The 27058-nt window shown below is 41.0% G+C and overlaps 1 protein-coding gene across 3 annotated transcripts in view; it reads right to left on the bottom strand.

Moving 5' to 3' along the window:
• FRMD4B (FERM domain containing 4B) overlaps positions 1–27058 on the bottom strand; it is a 314088-nt gene that overhangs the window by 60290 nt on the left and 226740 nt on the right. For all 3 annotated transcript variants that reach the window (XM_048226469.2, XM_026501212.4, XM_048226468.2), the window contains 2 exons: positions 2693–2749; positions 1868–1890 (listed from right to left, as the gene is read on the bottom strand). In XM_048226469.2, the coding sequence (XP_048082426.1) occupies positions 1868–1890; positions 2693–2749 (80 nt within the window). The remainder of the gene's footprint in view (positions 1–1867; positions 1891–2692; positions 2750–27058) is intronic.

A 27058-nucleotide genomic window follows, 5' to 3' on the forward strand; every position in this document is an offset into this window, starting at 1 on the left:
CTTAAGGTCACATAGCTAGTTTCTTGACACCCAGGCTCACTTTCCTTTTACTACTCAGTGAGGTTTAGACAATTTCAAAACAGTGTCCTCCATGTAACCAGCCTAGTAATCACCACCAGGCACAAGGCAAAGTTAAAGAAGAGGATTGGTTTGGGCCTGGCCAGAGTAACTGGACAACCTTGAAGTCTTAGGGCTAAAAGGTCTGGACTACCCCAAGACTGTCTCTTCTGAGCCTTCAGTCATATGCAAGAGATCTTCCCTGAGGTAGGTTTGTGATAACAACCTTTCTCTTCTCTTCTTTCTCTTAATACACTATTCACCTTCTTCAGACCCACCTTAGTCCCAATAGCCTCTTCAGAGGTCGCCAAAAGATAGGACAGGCTGATAATGAGGAGGGCAATAATGATACTAGAATAATTGATAATAATAGTCAAAAGTCTGCAGAGAGCTTGCTACGTGCCAGAAACTGCCCTGGGCAATGTTTACATACATTTGATCTCCCACTCTACACCCATTAATCTAGGGGGTAGGTGCCATTTTCCTGATGAGGCTATGAGGCTTTTGGAGTGTCCATCACATGGCTGGCGGGGAGGAAATGGGGAAGGAAGGGTTAGCAGTTCACAGACTGCAGAAGGTGAGCTTTTGGCCCTAAAGCCGTCATTTCTAAATCAACTGCAGACTCACCCCCCTACATGACGGCATTCCTCACATATCTGATCTTCCTAGGAAATATGGCTCCTCCAAGAAAGCCAAGAGCAGAGAACATAGCGGCATGAGGTCAAGGATCCAGAAACTCATTTATCCTCCTTTTAGCCCCACATTGTCTTTTAATTTAAAAAAAAATGCGTTTATAGATTTTCCTGATCCCTTCGAAGCCTATTTCCTAACTTAAACACAAATTTTAAAAAATAACACAGCACAAAACAAAGCTTCTGAATATGGCGAGCGAATCGCGGTGTGTTATGTGGACTCCTCAGTCATTTCACCAAACTGAACGGGCAGGTGAGAGGATCTGGCGTTTCTGAGGCGAAGTAGTACGTCCTGAACGGACGTTTTCAGGCACGGAAGGCGTTAGTCGGTTATCAGTCTGTTAAGGAGCATACCGTTCAAAACCCTGGCTGGGAATGAGTAGTAGGTCATCTGTAAATAATCTACGGGTAAAGTTTACCAGGAGTGGAACATTAACATGGTAGAGGTGAGGCTTTCAATGGGTCACTGGCCTGTGGGCTGCTTCTAATTGGAGGTCTTGCTTCTCCCTTTAACCGTTTCGATTTCTCCGACTCCAACTACTGCACGAAAAGGGCAGAAAGGAGCAGGTGGAGCATGAATTCAAATAGAAACACTCTGATGAGGTGGCCAGTCAGGCAGTTAGAACCAGTAAGTGTCCCAGTGGCAACAATACCACTGTTAGGTCAAGTGTCTGAAGGGGGAGGCCCCTTCAGGGCAGCTGCAAAAAGAAAGCCCCTATTAATCCCTTGATCAAGCAGCTGATGGAGTTTATCTTTTTGTGCATATGTTATAACTCTTCCAACACAGGATTATTTATAAATTTTAAAAAGTCAGCACGGCTACCACAGCTTTTTAGGGATTTCTTCATCTTGCTAACAGAGAACAGAAAATAGAACTTCGGAGGGCTTCTGTTTACAATTCACTGTCAGTCTGGCTTGGAAAATTCTAAGAAAGCTTCCTTGCTGGACTCATTCACAAAAAGAATGGGTCCCTATTTGAAGAGGGAAGAGATCTCAGTCTCCCGCCTGGAGATCTACTTTCTTTTGAGTTTGCATCCATTGTTATTTAAAGTAAGGGCATTCAGCGAGGGTTCAGCTAGGGTTATTTTGCATAGTAACATCAGAAAAGGAACCATTACCTGGTATAATCCCCTTTGGCTTCCTGAAATAAAAAACAAAGATAGATGATCAATATGTATTTATGTTAATTAAGCGAATGAATTTCACTCTTGGTGACGTTTCCCTCTTAAAGTGCCTGAATTTTGTTTTGAAGAATGTTCACGAGGAACACTTTCTCTAGGACCACGGAGAAGAATGTGGCATTGGCGAGAACACATTAGTATCCATGAAATACTTCCTATTCTTAACAGAGGAGACAAATATGTCTGAAAAAGCACAGATGAGTCTGTCTTCTTTTAGGTCTCTGCGATCACGTGATAAATGCTGGTCTATTCCAGCAGCACACTTTTTGGTGTGGACGCAGACCTTTTAAACCGGACGTGAGAAAATCAACGCAGGCTACTTGTTTTCTCTTTTTAAACAAGCACAGAACACGCTTGGTTTTTCAGCTCCTAGCGTCTTTAAGCATTAAGGGGCTCTGGCACTCGACCTCAAGAAAGTGTATACAAAAGTTACTTAATTTAAATGAAACTTACAGCTGTTGTAACAATTGCTGCTTCCCAGACTCAACTATTCCAGAGCCCCTTTCCAGAAGTACGGTCTAAATTCTTTTCCCCCAGAGCAGTCTAAATTTCATTTTCCTTTGCAACAGGCAATAGCACACTATGGCTCATGCAAATGACGCTAAAACAGAAAACGGTGGCTCACGTTTTTCACTGGCAAACAACCAGCTGGCTTAAAAATCTATCAGCCACCAGCCCATGCGAAAGTTTCAGACTTGCAGGCAGTGCACAAAAACCAACAAACAAAAAGGCGCAGGCATGAGGCGGTCGGTGGATTCTTACCTGTAACACGAGTGCCGCTAACTTGAAAATGGTTTCGCTGTCCGCTTCGATTTGCCCCTGTCGGGGGAAAAGAAAAGCATCACTGAACACAGGCTGCCCTAGGTTGTAGCAAATGGCTGTGGAGTTGGGGAAGCTGTCACAGCTTGGCACCTGCAGTATACAATCAAACGCAGATCATACCATTACAGGGGAAAGGGAGGGGGAGTGGAGGGGCGCTTCCAGGCTTCAGGGGAAGCCACGATGTGTGTGTGTGTGTGTGTGTGTGTGTGTGTGTGTGTGTGTGTGTGTGGTGTGCGTGCATACACACATTTTAATTAGCTGTGGGGAATTTTGTTTAGAGAGCAGTATTCTGGAAGAAACACAAATGACGTTGAGGCTGAAAATTCAGACAACTTCTCAATGAATAATTTTTATCCCTATAGGTTCGTTTTTAAGCTCTGAAGATTTTCTTAGATTTGTTCATTCTGTTTTCCTGACATATTTTTTTCTGTGTCACCACATTTTTTTCGATATACACACGATGCAACTATTATTAAAAATATAAGTTCACTTCTGCATCAATGACACATTGCTGAATTACTATTTACATAATTAAGATAAAATGCAAAGCCTTAAGAATCAGTTACAGAAAATACTTAAAGAAGGCCAAATTTCTGTTCCATTTTACTGAAGTTTGATGAACTCTAATTTATCATTTTACCCATTATTTTCTTTTTTCATCCTTTAAGATTTCCCTCAACTCCAAAAATAGGAATTCTGGGCTCTGGAAAACAGGAATGCTTTTTCAGTACCCTGGTAGGGATGCATAAGTGTGTGTGGAGGGAGTATTGCCTCTAGCAAAAATACTCACAGGTGCCTTCATTTATTTTGTTAAATATGAGAATTTTGTTAATACCATTACCACATCACGTAATATATTACCACAGTGACTCAATGAATGGTATAGAGGGATCTTTATTTTTAAAACATTTGTAAAAAAAATTTGTTTGGTGATATGCTTTCTGGCAAGCATTAACACGCACTGAAACAATTCCATGTAACCTTGCTTAAGTGTTGTATAGTTAGTACTTGAAAGTGGAGTGTTTGAGACCATGGAACTCATGAGCCTAGAAATTACCCTGAATTCCTTATTCTCCCTTCTACCTGTTGAATTCGGGCCGAAGAGTTTTTCTAGTTATACCAAGGGCATCAATGGTGAGTAATTAAGTAGTTTTAAGGCAAAGGCGAATGAGGGAGGTTCACAGAAGCAGTTGGCTCACTGAGGATTTCTGAAAGGACTATGCTTTTCTCTCATCTTTCCAAGTGATTTGAGTGGAGTTCTCAAAAACAAAACAAACTAAATGACAATAATTCTTCTAAAAGCCATAAAATAAAATAAACAAACCAAAAACCCAGGGCGTTACAATGCCGGCTGTGGTAATTATCTGTGTTTCCCTTATACGACAAAATGAAAACAAATGAATTTCAACCCGCGACATCTAAGTTTCCCTTCTGAAGCCTGAGGCAACGGATCTGCTCCAAAGTTTTTTCCCTTTAAAAGCTGACAGGCCAGAGCCTTGGAATTCAAAGCTTGCTTCTAATCTCTAGAAACAGATTATAAAATCAAAGAGAAGCCAGGTTGATTGGAAGAATCAATCACCCTCTGTCTTTCAGGCAACAGACAGTGGTTTTGTAATCTGGTGAAAGATGATGAAGCCCTTAATCCAACAGGTGAGATGGGTGTTGATCAAGACAAATTTTACAAAGGTTGAGTTCCTTATGCTCGAAGAAAAAAAGAAAAAACCTTATGCAGGGGTGGGTAACGTGAGGAGGAACTCTCAAAAACATCTTTGAGTTTGAAATTACACCTAAACTTGAAGTCCAGTTTGTCTTAAAATCTTAGAAAAGAAAAAAAAATGGGTTGTTTCGGATATTAGCAGACTGAAAGCTAAATAAAATATATTGAAAATGACTGCCAACTCTTCTGATCCCCCATGACCCTCTTTGCCTCATCAGAATCTTAGGTGAGTCATCCAAACAACATTTGAGACACCAACTTTTCAATTTAGCAAATGGAAGTTCAGCAGATAAAAAGGCCTCAGACAGAAACTCTTAAGAATGCTGCCAAATAATTCTCTACCTTAGAAGGGTCATTAAATATTAAAAATGTTGAAATGAGGAGCTGAAGCATGACAAGTACCAGGCTCAGACAGCTCCAGAAGAGTGGGGAGGCAAATATGCAGTTCACCTATGGTTGTTTCCCCCCCCTCCCCCACCTATGCAAGTTGTCCCACCACCATTCTGGTGGAGAAGGGTGATGGTGGGGTGGAGGGGTAGGGCCTACCGAACTCTTGTGCCAGGGAGACAGGAGAATGCATGGTTTGGCCAAGCCTTACATTCTTTTATATACCTCAGCCCCTACCTCACCTTCCTCCTAACCACTGTTCTGGAAATCCAAGGCAACATATTTTGAATTCTAATACTGACTGCCAAGGTTACCTGACTTGTGCAGGGAGCTCACCAAACAATGGATCAAGCAAAAATAATACTATCTGCCTGGTTCTCAGCAATTTCGTATGGTGAAATTCAATTAAGACATAGACAGAACTCTGGAATTTCATGCCTGAAGTGCAAAAGTTCTTTAGAAACTGCTGTCTGTCCTAGGATGGAAGATTTCTTTTCCTTATAACCATGGCAACAGAGGTAACCTTATAGGTACTGGGCAAGCTACCACTTGAGAGAGGGATCTCCTCAGAGAGAGAGGTAATGGGATCCTTCATGGTTTCCATGACTGTCAGGGATAAACAAAGAGGAGCAGAGAAAAGAGTCAGATGATGTGGCTGAATGCACAAGGGTAATACGAAACAGTATCAAGTCTTGGTGCTCTACCCTCATGGCTAATTTAGCTGCTTTACGGATTCAGTCCCTAGGTCACTAGGTTCAGGCTCTGTGTCGGACATCTTCTTTTTGTCCTTGGTTTCTTAGCTCAGTTGACCAAGACATCTTGCTAATAAGGCACACTCTAGGTTTTGATTCACAAGTAGAAGAGAATAAAAGAAAGTTTGAGAATTTGAAAGGGAATTTAGTGAAAATATGACTCCTATTATTCTAGAGATGATGGTACTGAGCATCGGGGTCATGGTGTGTACGACCCAACACCACAGCAGACCGTGACTCTGGGCTTCTTGTCCAGTGCTCTTTCCATTCCGCCACACACTAGTTTTCTGATTCCAGTGTAAATCTCTCACCAGCAATCTTTCGAAGGCATGCTTTTGATAAAAACTGGAATCAGATAAGACTGAGAAATGACTCCAAATGCCACGTTTCCTGCTGATGGGATGGTAAGTTATCATCAAACATAAACACTTGGAATGGGGAAATTATTTCTGAGGACCCATCTGCTTCTTCTGTATTAATATAGTACTTCATGGAAACTTATTCTGCACAACGATGGACATGAATCACTGGCTCACAAACACTTAGGACTTGGAACTGTCTGACAAACCGCTGGGGGAAGAAGTCAGCTTGTTTCTAAGTGTATAACTAATTATCGAGCTAGTCTTGGGTTAAGTCTATTTAAAAAGGTAGCTTGTAGAACACCAACAAAGAAACGTGTAAGAAATGAGAGGAAAAGAAAATTATCATTTACAGTCATCATAGTACTAATTATCCAGGCAATAGTTTTCAATAAATAAAAACTATTGCGTGAAAGTTTGGTGAGAAACAGGACAATTGGGTATTTATATAATCACAAAGTACCTCTCTATAGGGGGAATTTAATGATAAGGGGGAAGATGCTAACTTTTCAATGGAGAAATTTGACAATACAATCTTTTTTTTAAAGAGTGATTTATTTATTTTAGAGAGAGAGAGAGAGAAAGAGAGAGCACACGTGCAGGAGAGAGGGGCGGAGGGAGAACGAAACCCAAGCAGACTCTGCACCGAGCCCAATGCAGGGCTCGATCCCACCACCCCGAGATCATGACCTGAACCAAAACCAAGGGTCGGTCACCCAACTGACTGCCCCACCCAGGTGCTCGAGACAGCTACAGTCTTAATCAAGTGATAAGATATCACCAATAACTGGACAGACCAGCATCATGTGCTTCCTGATAGTATTCATTGAGAAGGACACCACTTCACTTATATACATGCCTGTGTTGGTAAATATAAATGTTTCACAACCAAAACTTGGAGAGGGGGGAGGATCCCTCATTTGTAGCATCTGTTGCTATCCAGGGTGCAAATACTCCCACCATGGCTGATTTCAAACTACCAGGTTTCAAACTACCAGTATGATCTCATAGGACACACTGCTGGGAGGTGATGTGAGAATCGGCTCTCACCGCTGGTACTAGCTGGTTCCAGTACACCACTGGGTAGTATTCCTGCCAAAAATACATCACTAGATCTAATCGTGAGGAAGCATGAGACAAACCCAAGTGGAGGGTCATTCTACAAAAGAACTGGCCCATTCACTTTGAAAATGTCGATAGAATGAATGCTAAAGAAAGGATGAAGAACTGTTTCGAAGGAAAGGAGACTAAGCAGTTATAACAACTAAACACAGGGTGTCATTCTGTATCAAGAGGGCAAGTTGTTATAAAGGGCATTACTGGGACAACTGGACGGTACATTATGCAATAGTACAGGTTCAATGTTAAATGTTCTAAACGCAATCATTGTAACATGGATATATAAGGGATGTCTTTGATCTTAGGTGCTATACGATGAATTAGTTAAGGATAAACAGTATGACTTACTCTTAAACGATCCAGAAAAAAATTACACATCCGCGGGCAGAGAGAGGGAGTGCAAATGTGGCAAAATGTTAATGACTGGTGAATTTGGTTTGAGGGACATATTGCCATTTTTTGTGCCATTCTTTAAACTCTTCTGTAAGTTTGAAATAATTTCAAAATAAAAAGTCTGTAAAAAGTTGGCATATTTCCCCAGAGTGCTGGATATCTATTTGTCTTACTGCCTAGTACCCATCTCTTTTTCTGGGCTGAAGATCCCATTCTTTTCAGAACTGCTTCTTTCTCTACTGGCTTGTGTGCAAACACAATCATCGCTCTGTGGACAAGTGACGGAAGCTGGTCCAACGACACTCCCAGGGATTTTCCAAATCAGAGCTGAGGGAAGAAAGCTCTCTCCCGCTGTGTCTCAGGGCAAAGTTGGGAAGATGTGAACCAGAGAGAATCACTGCCCACAGACGGAGAGAAAGGGACTTCCCGACCTTGGTAGTCGACTGCATCATCCACTGCTCAGCCAGGCCAGACTTCAAAGTCTGCTTGAAGCTCAACAAGTGGCAAGAACAGTGACTTGAATGCTGCTCAGATGCTCTCGCTTTGGTTTACCACTAAGCCAGCAAACAGCGTCAAGAACAGATGTGATAAGCACACAAATGAGTGAATGGGTGTAGCTCCCAGGAGACCTTTTAATTCCTTCTGTGGACACAGCTACATGGAGGAGGAATCTGCCAGATCAGAGAATTCCAGAGATATGGACTCACTGGTTTCATACAATTAGTCTGATGGCGGGGGAGGAGGGGGCACATCACCACTCAAGACCTACCTATTATCTTGCAAGGCAGTTCTTGCTGGCCCATGGAAGCATCCTTCCCTGTGCTAGTTCCAGTCTTTTGGGGGTTATGCTGCCCCTAGGGGACCCGGCCATAACTACCACATCTGAACCCCCCATTCCCCTTGTGTAAATGAACCAATACTTTGTCCTTTTTTTGTCCAAGCTAGTGGTGAGAGGTCATATTTCTGAAGGATGGTCTCGATGATATATATTTTCCATTTGTTCTTCTAGACCAGAGTTTTGCAACCTTGGCATAATTGACATTTTCAGTTAGATAATTTTTTTTTTTTTTTTTGGTGGGGGCTGCCCTGTGCATTATAGGGTGCTGAGCAGCACCCCTGGTCTCTAAACACTAGATTCCGGGAGCAGCCTCCCCTCTCCCCCAGTGGTGACCACCAAAAATGTCTCCAAACATTTCCAAATGTCTTCTAGGTGGCAAAGGTTCCCTAGTTGAGAACCACTGACCTAGATTCTTTGTTTTATTCCTGGATTAAGCTACAAGCATCAGAAATTTGCAAAACTGAACCATAAGGCTTGTCCCAAGGTAAAACTGCTTTTGTGTTTTGGCTCCTATTGAGAAACTATATAGGAAGCAACCCTCGGACCCTCATTATCTTAATAACTCTAGGTGCGTTGTGGAGGATATAGTTAATTACATCATATAACAGTCCTTCAGGAGGACCCCTGGGAGAAGTTTCTGATTTTTAAGACCAGTAGTGACGGTGCTCCTCTGAGCAGCTGCTTTGTTTTTGCCTTAATGACCACTGTGAGTTATGCAAGTGATCATAACGCCCTCTTTGCTGTGGTTCTTAGGAGAAGTTGGAGTTCAAATTCAAGGCTTTATACGAACCATGCCAAATGTTTTATACCAACCTTAACCTTGGCAGCATCTAATTATTTCTTTTATTTTCTCACAAGTAACTCTGATTTCATCACTGACCATATTTTAAAGTGCTTTTCTTCTTTTTTTATTGAGGTACATACAGTAATATGCACAAATCTCAGTGCACAGCGTGGTGAATTTCGGCACGTGTATACACTCATGCAACCATCACCCAGATAAGGATATCAAACCTTCTCACCGATTTTTCCATCTTAGGGAAATGTATGTATTTTTATACGTCACATCAGATAAATAAGATTATTTTTGCTAATTAGAAAAGTATCAAATACTACTGCAAAATTGTTGCAATTTGCAATTCTTTGCTTACTAATCAATTTGAGTCTCCCTCTTGCAATTGCATCTTACTTGTTATTGCCCATGTGTGAAATGACCCTTTGTTCACTTACCTATTTGAGAGCTTATGTTTTGTTTGAGCTACCAATGTTAACCCCTTTGTGTCGTCTACTGGGTACAAACTGTATCCTTCAATCTGTTCTCCTTCTCCTGGCCTATGAAGTCAGACGGGCCTGGGGCCCATCTCCCTCACTGGAAGAATCTTTGGGGTTCTGAGCAAGCTATTTTTCTGAAACTCAGTTCCTTATCTGCAAAATGGGGAATGATAATATTGAATTTAGTGGGTTGTTTAGAGCATTGATGAGGGACAAATATAAAGCATTTATCATAAAGCCTAGGCCCAAAGATTCTTTCCATGTTATTCTCTGCACCATGCACCATCTTGCTTCTTACATTGTTCCATATTATTATAGCTATAGCAATCTACTTTGGTCTGGGTACTGTTCCATTTTTGTGTTGTTCTGTAACATTTCATCAACGTTCCATTGTATCTCAAAATCTAAGTGCTTTAATTTTCCATAATAATCTTTAACATTCTCTTTCACATATTTTTTTAAATTTAAAATAATCTTGTCAAGTTTATATATATATAAATATATATATACACACAAGTATATATATACACAAGTATATATATACATATATATATACTTACATATATATATACACAAGTATATATATATGTATATATAAGTATGAGTGTGTGTGTGTATATATATATACATATACATACATACATATATATATATATACATATACATACATATATATATATATATATATATATATATATATATATACATATATATAAAATTTGCCTTCCTCTTTGGAACCATGTATGTCTCTACCGAAATGGCTTTATAAAAAAAAAAAAGAAATAGCTTTATAGTGGCCATAAAGTTTTACGATATACTATAAAGATCACACACATTCAATGTTAGGGTTAACACTCAGTATTTTATATTTTCCTTTATAAATGGGCCACCTTTTTCATTATATTTCCTCGTTATCATTAAGTAGGATTATTATTTTTAGAGTATTTCACTACCATTAAATTTCCTCACCAAAGCTTATAATGCCAATAAGTTTTAGCTAATTTATTTCCATTTGTAGGCACACAGTGAAATCGTCTTCAAATAGTATTTTGGTTTACTTCTTTGCAGTGTACTTGGTCCATCTGATTACACTGCATGAAATAGACATTTTACTTAAACTACGTTCTTCTCATACACTGCTGGTGGATTATAACTTAGTTCCAGACCAACTTTTTGGTAAGGTCTACTAAATCTTAACACACAGATGCACGATGGCCCAGCAAGTCTGCTCTTAGGTAAACACCTAACAGACATGTTTACATATATCCCCTACACGATGGACACTAGTACTATTTGTAATAACTCAGTACTGCAAACTAACCAAATGCCCATCAATGAGCACATGAACTGTGGTATATTTAGACTATGGACTACTATTCAGCTGTGAAAGTGAACAAGCTAGCCTAAACTACATACAATATGGATGAATCTCAAAAACCTAATCTGAGCAAAAATAGGCCAAACATTAAAGAGCATATGTTGTGTGACTCCAGTTATACGAAATACAAAGTCAGCCAAAAGTAATACATGCTATTAAAAGTCACAGAAGTGGGGGGATTAATGCCTGGAAGAGAACATGTGAGGGGCTTCTCAGGTGGCACTCTTCTGTTTACTTGATAGTGATGCTAGTTGCCCAGATGTGTTCAACTTGAGAAAGTCTGTTGAGCTGCACGCTTACCTGCACTTTTCTATATGTATATTATACTTCAATATACAGCAAACAAACAGAACTCCTGATCTTCCCTGAAGCCTTTCTCATCTTACTTAGTGACAGTTCTATCTCATGGCACCTTTGGGCATGGAGTTGAGCAGTGAGCACCTTGTACGACTGTATTTGGTGATCTGATTTGCACCTTCTAATGCATTACACACTTTATCTATTTTCTTTATTGTTTTTCTTCCCACTCACTATCAGCCCTGTCTCATAGGTAAGATCCTTAAGGACATGGGTTTTTATCTATTTGGCCCTATCTGTATCTCCAGGACCTAGAACACTGCCTAGCAAAGAGCAGGTGCTTTTTCTAGAACATTCATCCACTAAAAGGGTAGTGAAGTAAAAAAGTCGATGGGAGTATTTTTATCTTTCCTTTTAAAAGAGGGAATGCTTCTTGTGTTTCTTAATTCACTCTACAGTTGATTGGCCTTGATTTTGAACTCCGAATGAGTTTCTGAACCATGAGAACACAGCCCAGGCTTCACCAGCCATGGGCACTGTGAGCTAAGTAGTAGGTGTCAAAGACTAGATACGCAAGCTTAACACACCAAACACAGTCGGTGTTAGATGTCAGAAAGTCTTTTGCTCTTCTGGCTTCCTTTCTAAAAACATAAAAGGGAAATCATAATACCTGTCTCACATGTTTCATGGAGTTTGAGAACAAAAAGCAAAACAAGATATAAAACGCTTTGAAAAAGGAAAAAGCATTACAAGAAAAGCCAAAAAGTACAGGTGTTTCTGTGGGCGTGTATCACAGTTTCAAAGACATAAGCATTATGACCAAAGTATCTGGGCCGACCGCTTCTCAGAAACTAGATCACAACGAGATAGGAGCAAAGAGAAAGAGAAAGTTTTGCAGCATGTGAATCAGTGTTCGTTTGTGGGAGGATAATCAAAGGAATATACAGATATGGAAATGAGAAAGAAGGGAAACTAGGCAGACCGTACTTGCCCAAGGATCAGCTCAGGTATGGTTCATGCGTGCATTTTATTTTTAGGTGGACAGGTGACACTTTTTTCCCCCTTGGGATGAAGTTCCTGTTAGTTTAAATAGAAACCAGATCTTGATTTCTAAATACCATTCTCCACGGAAAGGAAAAATGGCTGATTCCAAGGAGCATTTTGATCGCCAAAATGAATGGCAGAATGGATGACTATACATTGATGGGGCATCTGAGTGGCTCAGGAGGTTAAGTGGTTAAGCGTCTGCCTTTGGCTCAGGTCATGATCCCCGGGTCCTGGGATGGAGTCCCCGGCGTCCGGCTCCCTGCTCAGCAGGGAGCCTGCTTCTCCCTCTTCCCCTGCTTGTGCTCTCTCTCTCTCTCTCAATCTCGTGTGCTTGCTCCCTCTCTCTAATTAATAAAATCTAACGGATGATAATATGTTGAATAAAAAGGAATCCACGAGTCCATGCTGATATTGAAAAATATTATTAAAAGCTGGAGATGGAGGAGAAAGACAAATTATTCTTTACAGATGAATGCTGACTGGGAAATGTCAAAGAAAGAAATAGAGAATCACCATTCACACTTGCGGCCGAACAAACTGACTTAGGCAAGATCACCACTGGAGGCCAAGTCCACTGGGTCAAAGACTATTGGGAAATTGGATGCTCAAACAACCTCCGAGTGTCAACTCCAGACAAGTTACAAAGGGGAAGAGAAAACTGCAGACACCACCTTAATCAAAAACAACTGGGGCGCCTGGGTGGTACAGTCCGTTCAGCATCCGACTCTTGGTTTCGGCTCAGGTCCCGACCTATGTGTCACGGGATCAAGCCCCATATCGTCTCCACGCTCAGCAAGGGGTCTGCTTGGGATTCTCTCTCCCTCTCCCTCTGCCCCTCCCACTCATGCTTGCTTTCTCTCTCTCAAATAAATAAATAAATCTTTTAAATACAAAAAACCCCCCCTGAGGTAGACTGACTTTGCCAGCCTCCTTGCAAAATACACTGAGAACACACATCACTTACGTGGTATTCCTGCCACAAGGAAATTATGTTAGACTAGTGGCTCACAAACTTTGGTGTGTAGTAGAATTGCCTTGAGAGCTAATGAAGAATACAGAGGCCCAGGCTCACTGAAGTAAGACAGGATGAAATAGGACAGGGTGTGGGTCTCAGCATTTTCATCAAGTTCCTAGATGATTCTGAGACACGTCCACATGACACATGTTTCAAACCACTGCATTAGACAAATCCATATATCTGAAAAGGAGAGACATTCTGCAAGGCAACTGGTCTATACCTTCAAAAGTACCAGGGGAAGAAATACCGAAGAAAGACTGGCCACCTGTTTCCAATTATGGAGACTACAGAGGCACGGTGACTAACTGCAACGTGTGATCCGGGACTGGACTCTGGGTCAGAACAGGAAAAAACCCAAAAGCTATAAAGAACATTAATGAGACAATTAGAAAAAACTGAATAGGAACTGGATTTTATTTTACTTATTTATTTTTTTTATTTTTTATTTTTTTTATTTTTTTATTTTTATTTTTTTTAAAGATTTTATTTATTTATGTGACAGAGAGACAGCCAGCGAGAGAGGGAACACAGCAGGCAAGTGAGAGAGGAAGAAGCAGGCTCCCAGCAGAGGAGCCCGATGTGGGACTCGATCCCGGAACGCCGGGATCACGCCCTGAGCCGAAGGCAGACGCTTTAACGACTGTGCTACCCAGGCGCCCCTATTTATTTTTTTTTAAAGATTTTATTTATTTGACAGAGAGAGACACAGCGAGAGAGGGAACACAAGCAGGGAGAGGGAGAAGCAGGCTCCCTGCTGAGCAGAGAAGCCTGATGCGGGGCTCGATCCTAGGACCCTGGGATCATGACCTGAGCCGAAGGCAGACGCTTAATGACTGAGCCACCCAGGCGCCCCAGGAACTGGATTTTAGATACACACAACTTGTGAAATAGGGTATTCGTTGCACAAAACTCCAGACTCTACACAGGCAGAGATCTGGTTGCTCAGTTGTACACCAGCATCCACAGAGTGCTTACCACATTGTGGACAATCAAACAATATTTTCAATGAATTAATCTATACTTACGGAAAAAAAAAAACTAAACCTTTCGATGACAACGTTCTATCAGATAATGCTACAAAAAATACCAAGACTATGAGTCTTTCTGCTCCCAATTCTCATTTTTATGCCCCACCCCCCAATTTTGAGAACTTGAGGCTCTGCTTTATTCTTCTTAAGCCCAGGAAGAATGAGACGGTCACATGGTAAGTATGAGAGAGACTGGCTCCACCATTCTGCAGTATCTGAATCCTTTTTATAAACTCTTGCACCAACATAGTTTCAAAGCAAGGGAGTGAATGTTTATGAGACTGCCCTGAAAATTAGGTGTGGTGATCTACAGCCGAATTGTTAGGCGATGCAAGAAAGGCAAATAGGTCAGGCTCTGCTAATAAGCATGGAGGTTCCAAGGCAGCCACATCTAATAAATATGAGGGGAGACAACTGCAGAACGGATGAATAACCGTCATTAAGTAAACACTTAGAACCAAGCTCTCGACTTCTGCACTTACCCTTACGCATTATAAGATGACATACACAGCAGACTTTAATTACAGCATTCTAATTGCTTAAATGAACCCCGGCACCAATTTCTGATTACAGTTTGAATTTGTAGTAGTGGGGTGTTCAGCTGAAAAACTAGTCATATTTTTAAAAAACAGTGCAAAGTGCTTACAAGGTAATCAAGGATGTTTAGAGAGAGAAAAGGATGAATCAGGAGAAAGTTATGGTCATGATGGTAAAATTAAGCCTTTGAATAAAGAAGGTCTGCTAAAGTCAGTACCCTATTTAGTCTTTTTTATTTTATTTTATTTTTTTTTTGCGTGAGTAAATATGCAATGATACTTTTATCTTCAGGACTATTGTGCATCCATCCGATTGGGTTAGTTATTATTTTTTATTTATTATTATTATTTATTATTTTTTCCAATAGATCATACCATGCTCCTTTTATGCCAACATTCTCCTTTTACACCATAATTCTGGTTTTTTTAATGCTGAAGTACTTCTTATAGATGAAAGCATCTTGTAACAGAATTTTGGAATAACACTGTCAACAACAACAACAACAAAAACAAGAAACACTGAGGTGCTAACTATCTGTTCCAAGAGGTTGACAAATATTAATTCACTGAATCCTCAGGACAGCCCTGAGAGGAGGTAAAGTGGGGAGACTGAAGCTTAGGAAGGCCACGAGATGGTTGCTCAAGGCCACCCAACCTGTGAGTGGTGGAGCCAGGATTCACAGCGAGGCATTTGGGAGCCCCTGTGCTCAGTGTTCCCCCACTTCCCCATGTCAGGCATTGGGCCACACTTTGGACAGTCTCTCCAAGGAGTGAGCAGATGATCTTGGTTGGTGGCCAGCACTCGTGAACTACTGCCTTTAGCTGAGAAGTCAATCACTCTCTTGCAGTGTATATTACATGTGTGACTATGTGTGGCCAATTCAACAGGTTTAGCTGAAGTAGATATCTTAGCCTGTTTCCTAATGAATCCACGTTGCAAATCATCACTATTAGGCCTACTTAATTATGAAATGGGAATCTTCCGTTCAATTTCTTCTGCTTGAAAAATATAATGATAGCCCTTCAAATTTCCTCCTAAGGCCTCCTGGGCATGTGTTAACATTGCAGAAAGGCAAAATACATCTGGCTCTAGTGTGGGTTAAACAAAGAGATCACAGCTGACAGACAGACAGGTAAAAAGATGGATAGAGAGAGAGAGAGAGAGAGAGAGATCTGGTACGGGTAAGTTTGTTTTGGGAAGTTTCTTTGCCATATTCCTTTTGAAATCCAAGATGTGTATTTTTAAGGATGTCAAGCTAAGCATTTTCAAAACCAGGAAACAAAGAAATCTGATTTCTAGAATAAATTGAGAAAACATCTTAGAGTCGTTTCATTCATTCCTACATTTAAGATATTGTATTTTCAGCTGAATGGATCATCCACTTCCTCCTGCCTCTGTCCAAGCATTGATCATACTATTTTCATGACTTTTTTGAGTCAAATTTAGCTATAGTGCTCTTCTTACAGCTCATTTCTGACATGATGTTTTACCAAAAGTATGAGTGCTGAGTTTAAATGTTTTAAGATAATTCATGCTAAGTGGCACCACTATGAAATGCAGGCTTTTCAACTGCATTTTTAGTAGCTCTTCTCAAAGTATTCGAGAAATATCTGAGTGCCTACTTGTGCTGGCGATGTATCAGTGAACAAAAAATTCATTCTTTGCAAATTTACCCTGGCTGGCGCCACCTGGAAGGCATTTTCCTTGTTATTTACTCTGTGATGAGGTTCTTTTACCTCTGCGAACCTCAGTTCTTTCCACTGAGGGCCAAACATCTTCCCCTCTACCATCTCAGGGAGGGGATATAGGCAAATGACATGCACAGATGGCAAGTCCCCGAGGATTCAAACTGGCACGTGTTATAAGCTATTATTATGAAAACTCTGATTCTCACAAATGTACAAGGCAGCATATATCCGAATGCTCATGGTTTAAGATGCAGGTAATTTCAATGTCAGGAAAACAGAGGGAAAACCACATGAAACAGAAAAAGGTGAAATATTTATTATAAAACTCGCAGTAGCCTTTTAAAATACGATATCAGATTTCTTTGTCCCTCGTGCACTGGCTAGCCTTCAAACCAACTCTGATGTTTGGTTTGGTGACTTCGCTTGATAAATACTGATGGCCGGTTACTATGAGGAGGCATGCTTGCCTCTGTGTAGACAGAACATACAGCCTGCGAAATGCAATTTCTGTTACTGATCCTTTAAATTATTTCAGCATCTTGAATAGAGCTTGAGGATTAAAACACACACACACACACACACACACACACACGCATGTGTACACACACACACACGCACACACACACACACACACACACACATTCACTCTTCAAATCCCAAATGCTAAAACTGCCAGGTTAGCAGATATACTGAATATATTTCAGTTCTCAGTGACTACTCAAATTGTTTGGTGAATTACATGCAGTGACTCTGGCACAAGAAGCAGGAGTGTGATGCTGGAGTATTGGACTGGTTATAGAGGACTAGGCTTTATGTTCTGTTAGGTTACGTGGAGCTGAGGCCATTTCTCTCTCTTGAGACATTATAAATAGGGGGGCACCTGGGTGGCCCAGTAGGTTAAGCATCTGCCTTCGGCTCAGGTCATGATCCTGCTGGGGTCCTGGGATCAAGTCCCATGGCGGGCTCCCTGCTCAGGAGGGGGTCTGCTTCTCCCTCTGCCCCTCCCCTTGCTTGTGCTCTCTCTCTCAAATAATAGATTAATAAAATCTTAAAAAAAAAAGACATTATAAATAGGGATAGTAACAGATCTTTCCATGAATGTGTACTTAAAAAAATATCTCTTTGCCATGACTGGGCAGCTAGAATAGTAGTAAATTATCGAAATATCTTTCTAGGTTGTAGGGAATGTTTCCCTCTCAAAAAACAGTCATGTTTTGATTATTCAAGAGCTCATGTATTAACTTTGGGGAGGATTCATTTTTCCAATGTTTCTCCTATCCCTGCTTTTTTGTTGCCTCTATGGTGTAACTTTGGCTCTAGTAAGAAGGACAAAGAAAAGTCAGTGATATCCAGGGCGGTACGGCTGAGTGGATGTGTGGGAGAAAACGCCGGATGACTCGCTACCATGAGGTTTTAGGATGAACCGGCTTCCCTCTGCGTATACTCTCCATGCTCCTCTGCTCCAGAGGCGATCAAAAGTTGATGACTTATTTCCTTGAAACGTCAAGAGAAGATCTTTGAATCGAAGAGCAGAGAAGTGTGTCCACCTATCCTTGTAGCTGATTTTCCAGTGATTCTCCTGAATGTCTCCACAAGGTATTTACAGCGAATATAGCAACAAAGGTTACAGTACCTACGTCGAGACGCCTGTGCTTTACAAATCCGATCATGCGATGTCCAAATTGTATTCCAATAAATTCAGTGTATTAAATTTCAAGGTTACAAGTGTGGCACCAATGCCAGAAAATTGAATTTAGGAGCAGTAATTCTATCTTAAGTAGTGAAAACAGAATAAGATTGAAAGCTGAAAAAGTCTAATTTCATGGTTGTTACTCAGAACTGATTTTCAGTTTAACTTGATCTTTCCACAAGCCCATTTTGAAAGACTGGTCAATGCAGTTGCTAGTGTAAACTCTATTTACTTTGCTCACTTGACCACTACTTACTGAGGGCCTCTAGCGTGGGCCAGGCTCTGTGCCAGTGGTTGGGCCATAAGCATGAGTAAGAGCTGACCTGGTCCCAAGGAGTTAATTAGTCTGGTCGTGGGGGGTAGATACACGAACAAATAATTCAACACAATGGGAGGAGAGTTAGGATAGGCATGTAAAGGATATTTTGGAGGCTGGAAGAACTGAGCTCCTGTAGGATACTGGTGATGGTGCATAAGGGGAGGAAAGCATTGCTCCCGGGGCAGGGACTGGAGCTGATTTCTGAAGGATAAGCTGAATATTTGCCAGAGGGAAAGGAAGGGAGGAAGAAAGGCAGCCAGCAGGGAAACAAGAACATTAAAGAGAAAAAGACATTCAGCAGGCTGAGTATATAAAAAAGGCACAGAAGTTTGGCAAAGGCTGGGATCGTAAGCGAACGAGGAGTTATTTCATTTTGACCACAGGGTGAGTGCGGGAAGAGGCTCCAGTAATAAGCCAGGGCTTGAGCATCCTCCTAAGGGGCTGATATGGGACGGCAGTAATAAGAAGGGCAAAAATACCGGCAGCAAAACAGCGTGCCAGACGCTGTTCTATACGCTTTGCATATATTAACCTATCATTGAGGCAAGTAATACTCCTGCCCTCGCTTTAACAGTTAAACCGAGGATTAAAAATGTAAGTACCATGCCCAGGTGAGAGCCAAGGCCATGTTTCTGAGCCAAGGGTGCCTGGTTGCAGAGTCACTGCATTCCACAGCCCCTGTAGGCGGGGGGGGGGGGGGGGGGGGGGGGGGGGGGGGGGCAGTGAAGACTGGGGAGATGCTGAGTCTTGTCGATTTCACTTCCTAAAATGCCTCAACCCTGCTATCCAATTGTTCATTCTTTAATCATTCAGTATTCACTTATTCATCCATTTAACAATCTTTTACTTAAGATAGAGGTCCTAGAGATTCCAATGTAAAGAAAACCTGGCCCCTATCCTCCATGTGTGAGTTTGTATTTAATGAAATGAAAATGTATAATGGCAAAGTATCCCTGTACTCCTCCCCCATGCTGCACGCTCACTCTCCAAACATAAGAACATAAAGAGCAGAGGAAGCAAAGTGGCCAGATAAGGTTAAAGCAGCCTAAACATACATAAAAAGTTACGTCTAACAAACTGTAAAATGTAGGCAAGTGATCGCAACCAAGAAAAGTCTGTGCTCAAAAGAAAGAAATATGGCAAAATAATACAATTAATGCCCCAGTATTAGGCATATGAATCAATTCTTTCTTTCTTTTCTTTTTCTTTTTTTTTGTATTTTTCTGCATTTTCTAAATTTTCTACAATGGACAAGTGCTACTTTTACAATTGGGAAAAAAACCCATTCTGTCCATTGTCTTTAATAGTTGACCTTTTGCTTTTCTAGATAAAGCAATTAGGAATCTTCAACTTCCCTTAGCATTGCCCAGTGAGAAAGGTGACTGAGCGTTTTTCTAATGGAGGAAAAGTGATGAGCAAAATGTTTTTATTCTCTTCACACAGCTTTAAGGAGCTAAAGTTCAGTGATTACATTGATTGCCTTTGTCTTTATTTTTCTGATTTAAAATAATTCAAAATTCTTGTTAAAAAAAATTATAAAAGCATGACTTAGGGAACAAAAGTTCCATAACCTCACTCCCAGAGGTAATAGAAATTTAGGTTATGCCAAACTTTTTTGTTTTTTCCTATGAGTACATTTTATATACATAAAAGGAAATAATGAAGTTAACAACAATCACAGTATATTTACAGTTCTGTAGCTTGATTCTTTTTTAAACGCGACAAGGTAGTTTGGACACATTTCCATGTCAGTTGAGCAGAACAGGGCTACTCTACTCTTTGATGGCCACACGGGATCCTATCACATGAATGATTTGTCCTTGATTTAACTAATCCCTGTTGAATTGTATTTTGGCAGTTTCCAGTTTTCTACTATCAGAAACAATTATTTAAGATCTTTTTATATTTATGTTTTCATATTTTAGTAACATCTTCCATAGGATAATTCTTAAAGTTGGTGGACAGTTGGGTGAAAAGATACGTTCTTACTTTGAATGGACATGGCCAGACTGCCCTCAAAAGCCACGTGGGCTTTTATTTTTTAAAAGATTTTATTTATTTATTCGACAGAGATAGAGACAGCCAGTGAGAGAGAGAACACAGGCAGGGGGCGTGGGAAAGGAAGAAGCAGGCTCATAGCAGAGGAGCCTGATGTGGGGCTCGATCCCGGAACGCTGGGATCACGCCCTGAGCCGAAGGCAGACGCTTAACGACTGCGCCACCCAGGCGCCCCCACGTGGGCTTTTAAAAGAGCTTTGGCGCCTCCAGGTTCACACGCTGAAATGCAAAAGGCATTCAGATCCTAAGACCATGATGCAATATGCTCTATCACTCTAAGTGGGGTAAGAGTGTGTTTTAGGGATGTCGGGCTGAGGGTCTCGCCAAGTCTACTAATGAAAGGGCACATCTAATAAGGTCTCAGTCAAGAAATGGGGTTAGAGGCAGGATAAGAATAAACATGATTGGATAGCCTTGCAATAACTAATTCTTAATAGGATTACTAATGTTTGGCTCTTTCGTGTTTCTACATTTATTCGAGGTACAAAGAGATGAGAGCTTTTTAGAAAAGAAAAGGGAGCCTAGTGAAATGTGTTAAGGCATTACTGAGCCAATGTCTGCTCCTTTTTGGGATGATATATCCTCTTGCCCAGCCTGGAGCAGAGGAAATCCTAGCTGGCTTAGTACCCAGGTCAACATCTCTCGACTGACTCCAAAGACGTTTTGTTTACAGAATCAGAATAGACCTAGGTTTTATCCTGTGGTCAGAGCTAACATAGGCTAATACCCAGGAGGCTTACAGTTGTCACTTTCTGCTTTATTTAACGGTATTGTATATATCCACAATGGCATTTTCACAAGTGTGGTCAGCAGTCCATTAACAAGTATTGCTTAAAAAAAATGTCATATGCATGTAAGTTTGGACAAAATCACACGTCTGCATCCTGAAGAACTTCTTGAAGTCTTGAATATGTTCAAAGCATGTGGTGAATTTCCAAGAAAGTAGTCTAATATTCAAAGTTTCTTAAACTCTTTTTGGTAAGAAAATAGCTTATGAACATGAGATAGATTCTGGAGCTGTAGATTTAATTTTTTTTAAGGACTCATTTATTTATTTGAGGGAGAGAGAGTTTGTGTGTAGGGGAGGGAGGGGGGAGAGGGGCTAGAGGGGCAGAGAGAGTCTTAAGCAGACTCTACATTGATTGTGGAGCCCTATGCAGGGCTTGATCTCAAGACCTTGAGATCACGACCTGAGCTTAAACCAAGAGTCTGACATTTAACCGATTGCGCCACCCGAGCACCCTGAGCTGTAGATTTGAAGTACAGTTTTCGTGTGTGTCTGTGTGTGTGTGTCTGTGTGTGTGTGTGAGATTACAAATTCCTCATTCTGTTTTTGAGATGTCTTGTATTGCAGAGTTAGGAAAATGTCTCACACTGCTTTTTATATTAGTATGAAGGAGTAAGAAGATACATCAATGAATTCTGGGTATGCTCAGTCTTTCCGTGGTCCCTGGCATCTATTATGTCCCAGAAAGTATCACCATCATATGTATTGCCTGTAAAGTAAACACAACACGCATCTACACACAAATATAGAAATGAAAGAATCCTTCAGACTTAGGACAGGCAGGGGCGCCTAGGTGGCGCAGTCATTAAGCGTCTGCCTTCGGCTCAGGGCGTGATCCCAGCATTCTGGGATCGAGCCCCACATCAGGCTCTTCCACTGGAAGCCTGCTTCTTCCTCTCCCACTCCCCCTGCTTGTGTTCCCTCTCTCTCTGGCTGTCTCTGTCAAATAAATAAATAAAATCTTAAAAAAAAAAAAAAAGACTTAGGACAGGCCATCGGGAAGGTACTAGTGCAAGAATACTAATAACGCAGCACTCATCAGAAATGCTGGCCCTAAATAGGAATGCAGTAAGTTTTTAGTGACTAAATGAATTCAATGAATGAATGAACAAATCAATGAATGAAAGGCAAATACTATGGTCTCTGGCGCTAGGCTGCCTAGTGATTACTCCACGACTAGTGAGCAATTTAACCTTGGCCAAATTATTTCACTTACTTATGTTTCCATTTCCTCATTTGTTAAAAAAATAATAAATAACAGTATCGGTTGAGAGGATTAAATGAGCTAATAAAGGAAAAAAATCAATGCCTGCTGCTTGGGGAGCTCTCAAGGAAGTCGAGCTGCCATCCTCGTCCTCCTCACCCCAGTGCATAATCTCCAAAGAGCACCCCCTGAACCCCACTTGCTCTGCTTTGCCTTTTCCTGCCTTTCCCTTATAAAAATTTTATACACAGCAAAAGAGACAAGGTGGACAACACTACTTTAATTTTCTAAGCATGTCTTCAAATCACTGATTTTAATGAAGGGGTGGTGGTGATAAGTGTGCATTGATTACTAAAGTCAGACGTGGTCACGGAGGCCTCCAGAAATGGTAACTGGGGCCACACCTGCAGTCCCGTTTTGGGCATCCAGGCTTCTCCTAGCAGGCAACAAGCTGCCCAAGGTGGACCGCAGCCCACACGCTGAGCACTGCCAGGGTTCCCCAGTATCAGTTTCGGAATTTCCACATCATCGCCACCTGGCACAGGTGGCTGTTTTGCAAAGGCAAGGTGTGCCCCTCTGCATTCTCACCAAGGAAGCCAAACAGGTTCAAGAGCCCTCACCTGACCGACAACTCAGACAACAGCACTCTCCTTGACCCACACGGGGCCGTTTGTAGCTTTCTGGTAGGTTCTGTTCCTCCATGAGTGCTCACGCGCTTCGGGAAGGAGATGAGTGCTTTGTCCCCAGGCCAACTTGTGCAAGCCATTTGGCTCCTAGTGTCTGGAGGCATCTATAACACCATGGGCTAAGACCATGAGTATGTACAACACAGTTTGGAATAAGGGAAAGAAGGAGCTTAAACTTCAGATGACTCCTATCTGCCTCCCCCATGGAGAGGGGATAGACAACGCTCACCCATCCAGAAGCAGCGTATGTGGTCGTTAAAGTCCTGGATTCTGGCATCATACTGCCTGGGAGGAATCTGGGCTCCTCCACTTGCTAGCTATGAGAACTTCTACACATTACTTAACCTCTCTACCTCAGTATTCCCACCTGTAAAATGGGGGACAATAATAGAACTTAGGTAAGGTTTGGAGAACTAAATGAATGAATATACACAGTAAGCACCTAGCAAACTTTATGTATTCAATACTCATTAGGGGCTGTGACCTGCCCACCCTATAACAATAGTCCCCGAGGTCTAAGTTATGGAGGATACTTTATTTCCCTGGAGCAATGATCAAAGAAAAGTTGAGATAAATGAGGGGTGCTTTTATGGGCCACAGTGTCTTGCTGGTATAATTTTCTAAGGATACTTTTCCCACCTACCAGCTCTGTGATGTTAAGCAAATGACTTAACCTGCCTGGGCCACTGTTCTTTTATTTCTAAAAGAGGATCATGTATTTTCTTCTTCATGGACTAGAGTAAGAATCAAATGCAGTGAAACGTGTACCTTTTAGCATAGTACCGGCACACACACAAACATGTATAGAAAAGGCTCTGCAGACGTTTCTTTCCTTCCAATTTGTCTCAGAACTGGAAAGCAATTTCATACCTTCCTCTGCTCTCCTGTTCTTAAGAGGGAAATGCCTTTCCTGTTTTAACTGCCAGGAAAGAAGAGGAGAAATGAAAAGGCATCTTTCTAGAGTCATCTCTGGATCTTGATTTGTATGTCTCAAAGCCAGGTTCAACCCATATTCAAACATTCTGTATGTTTAACATACAGAAAACCCAGTGGTTCTTCAACTAAAGTGCTGGGGAAAATAACCAAAAAACCTTGTTGAAAAGGCTGATTTCCGTCTCTCTCCTTAATTCTGATATTGTGGTCTGGAGAGGGGCAAGAAGGCAAGAGCTTGCTCATTAAAAATGATCCTTTGTTGTAAATCTGATAAAAGTAGTCAAAGGTCACACAATGAGAAATGCTGCCCGCATCTCGCCAGATCATTTCGAAATGGGAAAAAAATGGCTCAGCAAGGCAAGGAGAAAAATCAAGAAATCCTCAGGGCATTTCCAGTTATAAACAGCTTCAAATGGTGCTGGCAGGCAGCAGGCACAAAAAAGAAAGTACTGCTAAATAAATACTCTCTAATGTGCTCAGCTCTAGCCATGGTTGACTTTGGCCTATATACCAATGGCTGTGTAACTGCAGTCGACCAGAACTGATTTTCTCTACGATTGCTATTGACATTTAATTGATACCTACAATAACTAGAGAAAAATCCAACAGGCTTTTGACTTTTCACAAATAAAATATTAGACTATACATTACATTTTCTCCCTTATAGGATCATTCTTACTCATTCTTTGCTGAAAACTAATTAGAGTTACCAAAGCATTGCTAAATGATATTCAGTAATACCCGGAAAATGAATTTTTTACCATTTTAGATGTTTAGTTTCTCAGTAAGTTTATATACATTTCATAGTTAATGCTCGTCAAATGATACACCAGACGAGCTGTTTTGTTTATCTCTTGACTTCTTGGGAAACAAGAATTCATCATCAACAGCACGTGTTCATTTGTGGCATTAGTCTACAAAAATTCACTGAGTGTCCAATTCGTACCACACTGTGTACGTGGGGATTTGCGTTGGAGTAAACAAAAGTGAAAAATCTCTATCCCTTTATCAGACTTTCCCGGGACACTCAAACTCAAAAATGAGGTCCAATATTTCTTTCAACACAAAGTTACCATGGCTTCTTTGCTATATGATTTGGGCAATGATATTTACAAAACCACTGGGAACCATCCAGCGTTTCAAACGACATACTCACAGGGGTGAAGTTTTAAAATATAATCCACAATTTACGTAGCTATGCAGAGCTGTAGCCGCTGGATGAAACTTTATCGCAAGTCATATTTCTTACTAACCAAGCATGCAAAGAGATATTGCAGCTTTGTCAGTATTTGCAAGGAAGAGCTCTCTTTTCCTGCCTGTATGTTTCTGTCTTCAGTGGAAGGAAGGAGCTGGCAGATGGGGACAGCTATGTGGCAGGGAGAAAGAAGTGTGGGTAGTGGGTGACTAGAGGTGCTGAATACATCACTGGTGGGAAGAATGTCCTCGGCACAGTGTGGAAGGAAGCCCCATTCACTCTTATACCCAGCACCGAGCTCTAAATTAACAGCAGCTATCACGTCAGTGACTGATTTTCACCAAACAGTGATCCACCTACACGGTTCTATAGCTGAGACTATGTTCTCATAAAGCTTATTTACTCCTGTGTCCATGATTCAGATGATATTCCTTATGAGTGATGTTCTCAAATTAGCATTTATCTTAAGAAATTACTTGAAAGCTGCTTTACCCCACAGCTACCGGAACCTGTTATCTTATCATTTACCAGATCCTATAAAATCTCTTGGGATTGTTTGTGACTAGCCATCTGCATATTACTTAGGTAGAAAATACTGAACTTTAAATTCTTACAAGTGAATTTAAAAAATTATTGCAATAATATTCATAGGTCATAGTGCCTAACAATACTGTATTTTGTAAAAGCTCTAAATTCTTTGACAAGTCACAAAACTCTCCCATTTAGAAAGGATGTCTCAGGAACTGACATTCATAAGAAGGAGTAGAAGTTAAAAGAACTCTACATTTCAGGACTTCCTCAAGACCGACAGAACTTAGCATACAAAGCGAAGCGAGAAATATCATGAGTTAAAATTTGCATTGTATCTTTCTTTACATAGCAACGGAGCAAAGAAGCAATCAAGAAAACTGCTTCATTGGACCATGGCCAGCTAGGTAGTGAAAAATATAACAAGGGGTAATTGTACTTCTCCACATAGGAGACGATGACCAACCGTAGTTTATGAAATGTTTTCTCCCGACTCAGTAAATGCTGTATTTGCTATATCGGTATCTACTTATCAGTCAACTCTTAGAGTTCTTAAGGAAGCTCAAGTCTCAACAAAGAGAGGCTATAAGAAAGTCGTTGGTGTGAAGACATTTTACTTTCCCCATAGGATTAACCAAAACTCTGATTTGAATACTTCTGCTTCTAGCCAAGATGCATTAATAGGGACTGGATTTACCTTCTCACCAAAAACAAACAAACAAACAAACAAACAAACAAACAAACAAAACCATAACCAAAAAACTAAAAAACCAGCCAATAAATATGAAACAAAAATTTTCAAAACACTGAATAAAAGGCAACAAAGGACAGTGAACCTTGTATGAGGTGAACCCCATAACTGCCCCCACTTACTGCAATGGGATGTTTCTAGGCTGTGAAGGTGCTACACAGATAGAGCATGGTGGATTCTCTGAGTTGAGGAGACAGAGCTGAGAGACTGGGGAGGCCAAAATGGACAGAATTTGCAGAACAGAGTGCCAGAGAAAGGAGAGCTTCACAGACAGAATCGTGTAGATATACAGAGTACTGATCATTGCATGCATGGAAAGAGACTG

Source organism: Ursus arctos, unplaced genomic scaffold, assembly GCF_023065955.2.
Source record: "Ursus arctos isolate Adak ecotype North America unplaced genomic scaffold, UrsArc2.0 scaffold_14, whole genome shotgun sequence".
NCBI classification, from domain to species: Eukaryota; Metazoa; Chordata; class Mammalia; order Carnivora; family Ursidae; genus Ursus; species Ursus arctos.